The 13331-nt window shown below is 38.3% G+C and overlaps 1 protein-coding gene across 3 annotated transcripts in view; it reads left to right on the top strand.

Moving 5' to 3' along the window:
- Window positions 1–13331, top strand: part of PPP2R5E (protein phosphatase 2 regulatory subunit B'epsilon) — a 142718-nt gene that overhangs the window by 75563 nt on the left and 53824 nt on the right. For all 3 annotated transcript variants that reach the window (XM_038544899.1, XM_038544900.1, XM_038544898.1), the window contains one exon: window positions 3340–3536. In XM_038544899.1, coding sequence (XP_038400827.1) covers window positions 3340–3536 — 197 coding nt within the window. The remainder of the gene's footprint in view (window positions 1–3339; window positions 3537–13331) is intronic.

Below are 13331 nucleotides of genomic sequence, written 5' to 3'. Positions count from 1 at the left end.
TTTTTTTTTTTTTTTTTTGGTGTTTTCTTTATGTCCCTAGTACCTAATACTTTTTATACATGTTTCTTCATAAAGTTATTTATTCTGCTTCTGGGACTGGTTCCCTAGACAGAACTTATATCAAACTTATATCATTGAAATCTTTTGGATTACTCTAAGTGTTTCTTCTCTGATCCTGGCCTGGTCTACATTTTCATACCTTTATATAGTTCACTGGGATTAAGAGATGAGACAAAGAGTTTGGGAGCAACATAGCTATTTGAGGCAATCCAGGGGCCAGACATTATAAGAGGAGCCCTTTGCTCAGACTGATTTATGATTTAGGTCTTCCTTCAGTGAGAATGAAAAAAAAAAATTTAATTGTTATAATGGAATTGGCTCTTTGAGGAACATTCCTCACTCTTTTTCTTTCAGTGAATCTTGATTACTTCAGTTCTTTAGGGAGAGGAGATCATCTTAGAATAATTTAGTCTATGATAAAGGATAAAGAATGCCTATTGCTGTATGTGTTAATCTTGGGAATGAGCTAGAGGGGAGATAGATTCTTTATAAATGGGACATGTTGGAGATTAATTTGTTGATTTCTTTCTGTGTTCTTCCTCTTCTTATCTCTGTATACCCAGTTTTATGAAATGTGATATGCCTTATATTGAGTTTGTTGCATAGTAGTGAAGAGTCCTGGTTCTGGAGTCAGTCTGTCTGGGTTTGAATCCTGTTTCCACTGCTTGTTAGCTATATGATTCTGGGCAAGTCATTGACTTTTTTTGTATCTTGATTTCTTCATCTGCTAAATTGGAAATAGTACCTACTGCATAGGATTGTTGGTGGGATTAAATGAGATACAGTATGTGAAAATGCTTAGAATAGTACATAGTACATAATAAATGTAGCCTGTAGTGCTTAGTAAATGTAAGCTATTGTCATTATTGCATTAGGCAGATGGATAGCCTGCTTCACATTTGCCTATGACATTACATCAATTTGGATAAAGCATAAATTTCAACTGCCTAACATGAAAAAAAAAAGACTAAATGTTAATTGCCTGAATTTTTAAAATAGCCTAATATATGAGTCTCTTGAATATTATTGCAGTGACCACAAAGATTAATCATTGTTGTCCCTACTTTAATGATGGTTTGCTTTTTGGAGGAAAGGCTATCATTTATAGATGCTTTCATAATTCCTGTGTGTTGAGTTATGCAGTTCTCCATGTAGATGGTCTGTTTTTAAAGCTTTATCAAAGTTACTGTAGCAAAAATAGGATTAATTAAATTTTCTTCTAAAGATTTTTGCCTTAATGTTACATTAATAAGATCGTTTTGTTCCCTATGCAGCATCAAAACTTCCATTCAACTTTGAGGTATGGGGTCTGATTTCAGTAGTTAACCATAATGGTCTTTTGCATATAACCAGTCATTGTTTAAGGATATTTAGCCATGTTCGTAAGCAGCCTTGTTTAGTATTTTTAAAAAAATTAGTTAAACTTTGAACATTTGAAGCAGGTAGCAATTACAGAGAAAGCTTGATCTGACTAAATTTAGTTCTTAGAGTCCAAAGCTAGATTTTTTTTTTTTTCTTTTTTGAAAGTGGTTCAGTTGTAGGGGCATGGAATAAGACATCTTACGGCTTAACTCAAATCCCAGAGTCTTTTTGACTATAAGATACATTAGCTTTTAGAGACCTGTGGGGGTGGTGGTAGGAGGGGAAATGTACTGCTTAAGAATAATTTCTAAATTTACATCTGGTTTTTGCTAAGACTAGCAGTGATGTCCTAAATACCTTTGAAAATATTGACTACTTCTTGTTCCCTCGTATCTGGTAGAGAAATCCTATGTTTTCAGGTGTCCTGTCCACTCTCATCTAGGCTTACCTTAATGTTGATGTTAGTAGGCAGTGTTTTGGGAGAATTATCTATGAAGCCCTTGTTACTTGGGCTAGCACTTGGGTTGTAGGATGTGAACAAGGGAAGGGAGTTGTGGAGAGGAGTCATGTGGACCTTTTGAATAGGAGCCTAAGTCTCACTCCTTCTGCTGGGGCTACTGGTGGTTGTAAGGTGAGTCCTGTTAATTGTTGCACTTACCTCCAGAGCATAGGTGACCCATGCTTTAGGGCTGCTATAAAGCATTTACCGGGAGGCTGGTAACTGAGAGTAGCCGCAAGTGACTGGCCAAACATTGTTTAAAGTCCTTGAGTAGTACAGAGGGAATGTGGAAATGTGGCTAGAGACCTGGGCACTATGCCCAGCTTCATAATTCATTCATTGTGGGACCTCAGTGACTGTGTCTAATTTTCTTTTTGGAAAAATAGAGAATAATAATGCCACCTGCTTACTTCTAAGAGTGTCTTGAGGATTAATGAGTTAATCACCTTGGATGAAGGCAGGAGCCTGCTCTGGTCATAATTTCATTGCCCTTGCAGGAGAAGTTCCAGTTTGGGGAATAAAGTAGTGAAAGTAAAACAGGAATGGAATGGATTATCTACAACTTGGTGTGTTTCAAGTCCAGCTGTAGATCATGTTTTCATTCTAACTGGGGAATTTGAATGTAAAATTTTTATCTAGTTTCTAGAAATGACACCAAACCAAATATCTGATGTGCCGTTTGTGGAAAAAGAACAGATGTTTATTCTGAGAACATATTAATGAAGATGCTAGTGGTTTTCTCCCACTGTAAGGGAATAAGATGGGTCAAAAGAGAGAGTATTGATTTAAAAGTAGAGTTTGCTCTTATTGTCCCATTACTGGTGTGTTCTTTTTGAGAGAATTGATATTACTTCATTTTGTTGTTTTTTTCAAGTTTCCTTGACAAAGAAACTTCATAGACGTCAAGCCAAAACAAAACAAAAAATATAAACACACACATACAACAGTTGCTTTAAATACCAAGGATGTCAGCGTGAAATTAAAATGAAGTTACTGACATTTCTGCTTTGAAATTTTTTTAGTAAAACTAATTTAAACCAACAGTGAAAACTTATGGCTTTACCTTATAATGGGAAGTTTGACCTTTTTCAGTGTTTTTGGCTCAGGGGTTTTGACATGGGGGTGTTTTTGGTTAAAATTTGCTTCAACTTTCTAATGGCTCTTGGGATTTTGGTCAATCTTTGGTTGTGGAATAGCAAATGCTGTGCATGGTATTGGTACCATGTAGTTTTCAAAGACAAGATCTCTGAAGTAGTGGCTGTGGTATCCCCTCCTGCCCATGTGTAATTGTTAAAAAGAACACTGTTGTCATGTGAATTCTTATTTTTTTGAGCTTGCTTTTGAAGTAACTTTCACAGAGAATTCCTGTTACCTAGAAATTGATGACAGACTTACACCATTTCCTTTTTTTTTCTTAGACGTTCCATCCTCAGAGCAGCCTGAACTGTTCCTAAAGAAACTTCAGCAGTGCTGTGTCATTTTTGACTTCATGGACACGCTATCTGATCTTAAAATGAAAGAATACAAGCGCTCCACTCTTAATGAACTGGTGGACTACATTACAATAAGCAGAGGCTGTTTGACAGAGCAGACTTACCCTGAAGTAGTTAGAATGGTGAGTTTCTTTTTTTTCGCCGCGGACACTTTTAAGCACCTTCCATAGCGACTCACAGGTGTATTTATTACAGTCAGGTCACTGGAGGTCACCTCCACAAATGAGAGCCAGCCTTCTGAGAGCTAAGCTAAAGTAGTTGGAATAATACTAGAATTTGAAGAGTATGATTTCTAGAGAATGAAATCCAGAATTTTTCACCTACAACAGTACGGAGGAATCAATGACTTCAAAATATGAAGCCAGGATTGCCAGGGTATTCTTGGATTTCTGGCAATGAGAAAAAACAAGACACAGGAAAATCAACACGAGTTTTAGATCTGTGTTTGAAAGATATTCAAGCCCGTTGGATGTCTTGATTTTTTTTTTCTCTCTGTTCATTGTGGTAAATTAGAAATAGCTTTAACCTTAATAAAATTGTGATTTGTAGAATCTAGTTAAAGCCTGTCCTGGCTTTATAAACTAATCATTGTCTTTATAATCTTGAAATCAAGGGTGATATCTTTCATTATTTTTGAACAGTATCTTCTTGCACTTTGGTCATTAGGAGTTATGAGGAAAAACATTATTAGCATAATGGAAGTAATTATGTTCTTACTGGGTCAGTAATTATATTAGTTTTTAAAAAGCTGAGCCAAAATATGGTTTTCTGATAGATTTCTGTGAGAAAATTGCCTTCCTTGGCATCCCAGAAGATCTTGCATCTAGAGAGTATGTGCTCTTTGGGGGAAGTGGAGCTCTTCTTCCAACTGGTGAAATTATGCCACAGAGATCCAAAAGGGTCAGGGCACCCCTGGGAAGCCTTTTGGAGAATCTGGCCCACTCTCTCTACTGCTGAAAATCTGTCTAGCTTTTCAATTCAACTTTTATCCTTTGTATTCAACAAATACAGAAGAGAGACGTCTGTGATGGAATAGATGTGCTTAAAAATGAATAGTTCAAATTTGGGAAGGGATGTGAATATCATAACTTGAGAAACAATGACTGATGTATGAAGATCATTTCAAAACAATGTCCAATGTATTTCTCAGGTCTATATCTGAGTGTATATTGCATTTGTTGTTAATTTACAAGAATATAGTAGCAGAATATTTTGTAGATTAACTATTAACATTGTAGCTCTTGAGCAGTGGTTCTCAACCAGGGCTGATTTTGCTTCCCAAGGTACTTTGGTAATGTCTAGAGACATTTTTGGCAGTCACAACCAGGGGTTGCAGGGGCATGCTACCAGTATCCAGTTGAGAGAGGCTGGAATGCAGCTAAACCTCTTATGCTGCACAGGATGGTTCCCCCAACAACGAATTATCTGGCCTTAAATGTCAGTAGTACCATTGTTGAGAAGCCCTGCTCTAGAGTTTGCATGCTCTCTAAACTTCTTAACCTGATATTAAGGGTTTTCTCTAGTTTATCTAGTTTCTACAGAGCATGGCCTATTGGTTTTAACTTACCTGTGTCCTCAGCCGACAGAGGTATCCACTGTTTTATAACTTACTTCTGTATCATTCCATGGATAGTCCATGAATACATAAGCGTATATGAGCAGATAGGTATAAATACACAAGTGGTGGCATACAAAACACACTTACCTGTACTTGCTTTTTTTACTTATCAATATATAATACATATCAGTACAAATAAGCACATCAGTGTTTTATTTAGGTTTAAAGCTGTGTAATACTTCACCGTTGGATGCACCATAATTTATTTAACCACTATCCTACGAATATTCATATATATATGGCAGTTTGCCCTTGTGTGAGAACATCTGTATATTTACTGATTTGTTGTCTTTTTTAGTAGCCTTTCTTACCCCCTGTTTCTGGACCTTCAAGTGTTTCCTGACCCTGCCTCTAGTTCTGATTCTCCCCTTCCTTTCCAGACTTGGCTTAAAGTGCCACTACTGATACCGAAAAGCCCCAAGTTGTCTCCTTCCTTCAGTTCCTCCACTTCTTGACAATCCAGCCTTTGGGAATTTGTTCATTTGCGGCTTTTTAATTTTTTCATATGTGTTTATCCAAATTTTCTAATTGGACTATAATGCTTCTAGGCAGGAACTGTGTCCTGCACATCTCATGGCCTCTGTAATACCTCCTAGCACAGGCCTACCTGGAGTTTGTTGAGTGAGTGAATGAATTCTTTCCTAAATGTAGGCATTTCAGGCTCTTGAATTATGATTAAGCTATTGAATGTCATTGGATTATATTCAGTTTATAAACCCGGTATTTGGGGCAGCCTGGGTGGCTCAGCGGTTTAGCACTGCCTTCAGTCCAGGTCGTAATCCTGGAGACTGGGGATCGAGTCCCATGTCAGGCTTCCTGCAGGCTTCATGTCTCTCTGCCTGTGTCTCTGCCTCTCTCTCTCTGCCTGTGTCTCTTCCTCTCTCTGCCTGTGTCTCTGCCCCTCTCTCTCTGTGTCTCTCATGAATAAGTAAATAAAATCTTTTAAAAAAATAAATAAATAAACCCAGTATTTGTCATAATCAAAAATTCTTTTATTCTTATGAAACCAGCTTGGTTTTAAACCAAACTTTGGTCTTTTTTTTTTTCTTTTTAAGATTTTATTTATTTATTATTCATGAGAGATATAGGCAGAGGGAGAAGTAGGCTCCATCCTAGGACCCTGGGATCACGACTTTAGCCAAAGGCAGATGCTCAACCACTGAGCCACCCAGGCACCGCTAGCTTTGGTTTTTTAAAGGAGACTCTTTTCCCTTCTCTGCTACCCTCCCCCAACTCGCTACCCCCCAATTTTTTTTTTTAAAGTCTCCTATCAGTTGTGTGTGAATGTATTTTAAAAATATACTTGAGCCCTGCCTTAGGAGGTGTTAAATCTATGGCACACATGCTGTTCTAGGACATTAGAAAATTTACTTTCTAGATGGTAGTTTAAGGTTTTCAGAGGTATAGTTTATTTTTCATATCTCAAGATTTGTGAAATTGTAGCTGTTAATTTTACAGGGTTCTTAGACAACGTGGGGGCATTTACAGAGCAAGAGCCAGTGTGGGAGAGTAGAAAGAGAAAAGACTTTGCAACCACACAGACCTGGGTTCACGTGCCAGCTGTGGCCACACTTAACTTGCTCCATCACTGTGGATGGTGCCCTCCATCTTTGGAACCCTGGGTTTTTGTGTGGTACTGAGACATACATGGGATCGGGGGAAGGGTAGCCACGGTCCTTCCTACACTGCTCTGTAAATACTCTGCCTAAGCAAAATTATTGTGCTTTGTTTGTACATCAAGGTTCTTACCACCTCAGCTTTACATACAGTCTAGCAAGCAAGGTGCTCATGGCTCTGTGTAAAAAGGGTTGGAACCAAGTCCCCACTTGGTGTCTTCTATTCCCTTCCATATTGCTACCTCTTAGGCCCCTTGTATATAGAAATCCTGGTGCTGCCACTGCTCACTTTGTATCATACCTGCCTTTTGGTGCTTTTCATGAGGATTGGCAGTAATGATGTGTATAAAGCTTTAAAACATGGCAAGCATTCAGTCAGAAATATTATTATTATGTTTTGACTATTCTGTTATGAGGTACTCGATTTTACAATCATTGGTGGGACCCAGAGTTCCTGCTTGTGAACTTAAGATGCTGTCAACTGGATGTCTTGTATGTAGTCCGTTGCCTCAGTGGTTCTCACATTCTGTAATTCCAAGATGATCTGTCGAACAAACGTCACTGTCCCCACCTAGTCTATCTTGTTACTGTAAAATGCAACTGCTTCACTAGGACTAGTGAAGGAAATGGGGGTGCTTTAGTGAAATAGCAATGAAATTATAGCTAGGTTTTATAAACTTGGATGAGTCATAATTTATGATGACATGTTCTGGTGTCAGCACTGTTACCAGAAGCCTTTGATTTAACCTGAAGAGACTTATCTTTGGAGTGTTCTAATCCCGTTCTGGCAAGGAAAGAGTGACAGATAAAAGTAATCTATGAGTTGTGGAAGCCATTTTTAGCATTTAAATGAAGTCTGGATACCGCCTCCAGGCTGTTAGAATTAAGAAAGTAGTACAGCTCTAAAGTTGTAAATAAAATAAAACAATGTAGCACCCAGCTTACCTGCAGAAGAATAGTGCTGGGTAGTGGAGAGCACCCCAGGCAGAATTTGTGGAAGTCACCCTCATTTCTCATCTTTCACTTGACTGGTGGTGAGATTTTGGGCAAGTAATTTCTCTCAAGCCCCACTTTCTCCTGTTGTAAATGGAGCGGGTTGATGATGGTGGCCCTCGCGTCCCAGCTCTGAAGACTTAGCTCTTTTGGTCAACACAGCCAAAGAAAGTTAGAATGGATTCTGCTTCCAAAATAGTTGCTTAGGTATGTATTTCTCATGAGAGCATATCTGATGGAAAAATGAGAATCAGGGCCTGTAGTTCCTTCAGGCTTTGGCACATTCTGCTTTGTATCATCTCAAGTGTCAGGCTTCTGTCCTTGAGGGAGTATTTTTACCACATTATGCTAATGTTTTCTTTTTGGTTTTGTTGCCATGCATCCATTGGAGACTTAGAATTTCTGGCTTTCCAAGTAATATTGTGCTTAATCCATCCCCCCCCCCCAAACTTGAATTCTGTGTATTTTATATTCTTTATATCTATACATTTTCCTTTTCAAAAATGGCTCTTCTGGTTATAGTTTGAGAGTGAGATGAAATCTCATTGGTGAAGACATTATTTTAGTTAATTCCAGATAAAGTTTACCGAAAGATTTAGAGCCGCTCTTTTACATTTTGATGATAACAAAAGGCAGGGCCCTGCTCTATCAACAAACTCAAAATCAGGTAGAATGGATATTTGTGAATAAATAATAAGAAAATGTCATATGTGCATTTATAGAGGAAGTACAAGGTAAGGAAGGATTAGAGAGAGGGACAGTTACTCAGAGGTAAGTAGAGATGGTCAAGGAAAGCTATTTACAAAGTGAGTAAAGCCTCAGTAGAATGTTAAAGGTGAATGCGTGTTTTCCAAGTGGCTGAAATAGTGTTGAAATGAAAAAGAGAATTACGTGGTGCAAAGGAGTTGCCAAATCCTGTGCTATATTCCAAGAAACACAGTAGTGCTGTGTTGTCACAGCATTGTGTGCATGCACACGTGTGTGTGTGTGTGTGTGTGTGTGTGTATGTGTGTGTGTGTTGGGAGTGGGAGGAGGTGAATGGTGACAGTGGAAGCTGTTTATGTGGGCCAGATCCTGAAAGAACCTCACAGACAGTGGATAACCATTGAAAAGTTTGAAGCAGTTGAGTGACATGGTGAGGTTTGTATTGCAATGGCAGGGGGGCCAGAGAGATTGGTGGGGGCTGATACTGAAGGTAGAGAGGAATCATTCGGAAACTGTTCTTGTAGAGAAGTTGTGGAGAGCCTATAGCAAGCATAGGTGTGGAAGTAGAGAAGGAGATGAAGGATGGCATTTGAGCCTCACTTAGCAGGTAAAATTGAAGTCACTTGGCATTTGTGAGTGTTTGGAGTGTGAGAGAGAGGAAGGGGTGTAGGATAGCTTGGCGATTTAGGTGGTTTGTTGTGCTGTTGTTTGAGAAAGGTACTGCAGGAGGACGAGCAGGGTTTGGATGGAAGCTGAGGAATTGACTTTTGATGTGTTAACTTGGAGGTTAAGGGAGACCTAGATGTGGAAAGATTGGTAATTATCAGTATGGGAGGAGGGCAAGAGAGAAAAAGAACAATGATGGAATTCTAGGTGGTACTGGGAAATCATTGTGCTTTTGTGCGGTGGTGGAGGTGGGAGCTAGTGGGTTGAGGAGCACATGAGGTAGATGAGGTAGAAGGAAGTTGAGATGATAACTGAAGGTAGTGATTGCATATACAGTGGTGGAATCTTCGTTAGAATACAATCCTATCGTTTCTTTCCTGCAGAAAGTGTACCTTGTTGCACTGACTGTGCAACATATTTTGCTAGTCCTTATGACTTGGCTTTATTGGTTTCAAAGTCTGCCCCCACTCCTAATCTGTGGTTAAATTTCTGTATACCTCAGTATGTAGAATATGTGATTTTTTCCCCAGAGGTAATATAGTTTTAAGATAAAATATTTTGGACAGTTTTTTCTTCTTTTCTCTTGAAGTCTTTCCTTGAGCCCTAATTATTGTTTCTTGGCCACCATTAGCTTTGCTTTTCCTACTCTCAAATTATACCCTATCATTTGGTTATTTAAGTAAGTGTTTTATCTTTGATATATCTTTTGATTGAACTGGAAGTCACAGCTCTGGTTTGCCACTTAATAGAAAAATCTGGTTTTGTAGAAAATTATAAAGTTACAATTAAAGGTCTCAGAGTCTGCCTGTACAGACTTTTAGGAGTGCTTTGTTAACTTCACTACATACATACTTTATTGGCTGAAGGACGGAGAGTTTTTTTTATAAAATAACTATCTAAAGTAGCCTTGGGAATGATAACTACCAGGGGGGAATATGAAATTTCCATTTTTTATCTTCTGGTATCTGATAAAGAATGTAACCATACGTCCTGTCCAGAATTTGCCTTGGAGGTGACTCTTCAGACTCAAAGGAGATAAGATCTGACCCATGTGGGGGTGATGGTGGTGGAGATGGGCTGTTTTGCTCTATTGAAAATATAAATAATGGGAGAGAATTGAGTGATATCTGGAAAAGGCATCTGGGAACTAAATGCCTAAATTATTAAATTATTGGAACTAAATTATTGGCAAAATTTGAAAATAGGATAAGTCTAAGAGATAGGACTTGAGAATTAAATTAGAAAGTAAAGAATTCCTTAGTACTTAGAAAAGAGTTTAAAGTTATGATAATGAAGCTTATCAAAAGACATTTTTAGAATGAGATCAGAAAGTGTTCTCTGCTCAAGGTTAGGAGCAGATTGTTACCATTTGTAATTTATCAGAGGGTAGAGAAACTAGCAGGCATTTTGTCCCTTTCCTTAATGACCATAAATCTTAAACAATAGTATTTTCCTTCTTTGGTTAATGCTCACTTACTAATATTCGTTTAGCATCTTAGGGTGTCTATAGAGACTCATAGAGTGCATGGATCTTCTGATGTTGACTGCAGAATTTTGAATGTCTTGTGTGTATTTTTGTGGTAGAAGATCCATAGCTTTTGAGTCAATATTCAAAGATATATCTATCTCTAGAATGGTTTAAACTTGATTTTACCACATTGCAGTGCTCTGCTAGATGCTGCTCTCTTGGAATATATAAGATTGGAAAGGAGCAGGGTCTTCCCATTTATGGCAGTAACTAAAGATAAAAAATGAAGTTGTTAGAATGATTTCACCAATCTGGGCCTGTGGTTTTCTCTGTTGGAAGGTTTCTTCTGGTAATGAGTTCGATTTTTTAAAAACATGTGTGACTCTAGATTTTCTGTTTTATCTTGTGTCAGTTTTAGTAGGTTGTTATAATAGTTTCACAATTTAGAGTTAGTAGACAAATACTTAATCCTTAGAATTTCTTCACAAAGGTGTGTACTAACAGAAGATCACCAGCACCTGTACAATTTCCGTGGTTAGCAGCATAATTATCTGCAGCCACTATAACATATGCGTTAATTCAGTCTTCACAACAACAACCCTGTGAGGTAGATAGTAGCATTATAGATTATTTTACAGATGATTTAAAGGAAGTAGAGGGAGGTTAAGAAACTTGCCCAGAGCTATTCACCTGGGTAATTGGCAGAGCTGATTTGATCTGAGCTGTCTGGCTCCAGAGCCAAAACTCTTAACTGCTATGCCTAATACTTTCCTAGAATCATTCTTTACAATAGGAATGAGGACTAAAACCCAAAGATTGGACTACTTTCTCTGTACTGTAATCTTTTCATGGAGTACTTCTAAATAAATAGGTGATAAGGCTTTTGATTAGCTTTTCCCTGGATTTCTTGCTGCTTCTGACAAGGCCAGAATAGTAGGCTTCAGGATTAAATGTTCATTTTACTTAAGAACTTAAGAAGAAACAGCTTCCCTTTCACTCTCTCCTCTCACCACCTCACTACCCTGCCTTTGTGTTATTCTTGAATTAAGAGTGCTTCTTAACCCCGTTTTTCCTTCTCTACCACTCCCTCCTGGTATGTGAGAGTGAATGGTATTTGGAGAGTGAAGAAGGGGAGGCCATGTAGTTCAAAACTCTCCTCTCTTCCACCCTAATTACAGTTCTTGAGATGATGCTATCTCCTAAGTTCATGTGCTCCCCATATACTTCTCTGTCTCACCATTAGAAGCAGGCAAGCTCAACCAGCAGCCAAGGCATTCTTACGTTGCTTGCTTAGCTTGAATTTGGAACAAGGGAGTTAGATGATTTGAACATCCCTCCATCTCTGTGATGGCCCCTAATCCTTGGAAGCACCTAAGTATGTACTTTTTGTTGTCCTTCCTGGGAAAGTGGTATAGATGGACAGACCTGGGCCCACTCCTACTACTTTCTTAGCAGGGATCTTAGATGAGTTTTCACTTTTTTAAGTTTGTTAACCCACTGTGACTTTATAAGGTTGTGATGTTGTTATTGCTATCATTAGTCATGGTACTTACCTCTACCACCCTTGCTAGACTTGTTTTCTTTCTTTAGATGGATTAATCAGGTTTTCTGGTTACAGGAAAGTCTTGATAGCCTGAAAGTTTTTGTTGTTGTTGTCGTTGTTTTGGTCTCTTAAAAGTAACTTCCCATATCTTTTCTCTGTTGACTTAAAATTTTAATTCTCTGTGGGAAATTTCATTTTCGAGCCTTTAAAAAAATTTTTTTGGAGGACCCTGTAAATCTACATGGGGCTGTGTGTGTATAATTATATATACATGTGTATATATACCACTCTTAGTTTACCTAAATAAACATTTTCCTGATGTACTTGCATATTCATGTCTATATTAATAATTTACCATTTCTCTCCCGCAAACATTCTCTCTTAAGGAATCTGACAGGGATTTTAATGTGTTTAGGTTTAATTTAAATGTGCTAAGGAGTGGGTTTTTACTCAGGAAGCAACTGAGCTACTCATGATTGCTATTTGCTTCATTTACAAGCTGTAGTCCTTCTGGCTTAACTGCCTTACAGATTGTTCAGAGTTTTCAATATACTTAAAATTGTTTGACAGCTGTGACTTGTCTAGCACTGATGTATCCAGTACTATCATCTCACTCTAAGAATGCTCCCCCTCTTTCTTTCCCTCTGCCCTGAAGCTGGCAGCAAAATTCTGCAAGATGAATTACAGTACTGCATTCAAGTTTTGGTTTCTCTTTCCTCCTACCTTTTTATTTGACCTTGAAACTGAAAATATGGTTAGAGGTGTAAGGAATACTTCTGGAAAAATCTAAGAAAAATGTATGTGATTGGATAATACAGCCTATGGTTTATACATAGAAGTGGGTCTCGGATAATTCTAGCACTTGCTGTTCGTTTATGTAGTTCAACCGTCTCTCTGCCAAGGACAGAAGTAAGGGAGGGAGGGATTTCTTACTTGATTCTCTAAGGAGAAAGCTGGTTATACTACTATGATGCATGTGAGCAGGAAAAGACCGAGAAAATGAGCGTCCTCAATGTAGAATTCTCAGAGACAGTAATGCCTGAGGCAGGAATTTGGCAAGAAGACAACAAGCAGGTCATTTCCAGGAGGTAGTTGGCTTCTCACCAATATTAAAAGCCAAAAAGCCAAACTTGATCTGTAGATGAAAACCAGAAGGAATATGCTATCCAGTGACTTCTGCGGAGGAAGCTGCTTTTGGAAAGTGAGGATAAGATAAGAGACTTCTAGAATTAAAATGCAGTTAACAATGATGAATAGAGGAAAGTGGGGGTTGGCTGAGCAGTGAAGGGAAAACTAGAAAGACCGGAG

The sequence above is a fragment of the Canis lupus genome, chromosome 8 (assembly GCF_011100685.1).
Source record: "Canis lupus familiaris isolate Mischka breed German Shepherd chromosome 8, alternate assembly UU_Cfam_GSD_1.0, whole genome shotgun sequence".
Lineage (NCBI taxonomy): Eukaryota > Metazoa > Chordata > Mammalia > Carnivora > Canidae > Canis > Canis lupus.
Note: the sequence above shows the minus strand (reverse complement) of the source record. Positions and strands in the feature narration are given on the sequence as shown.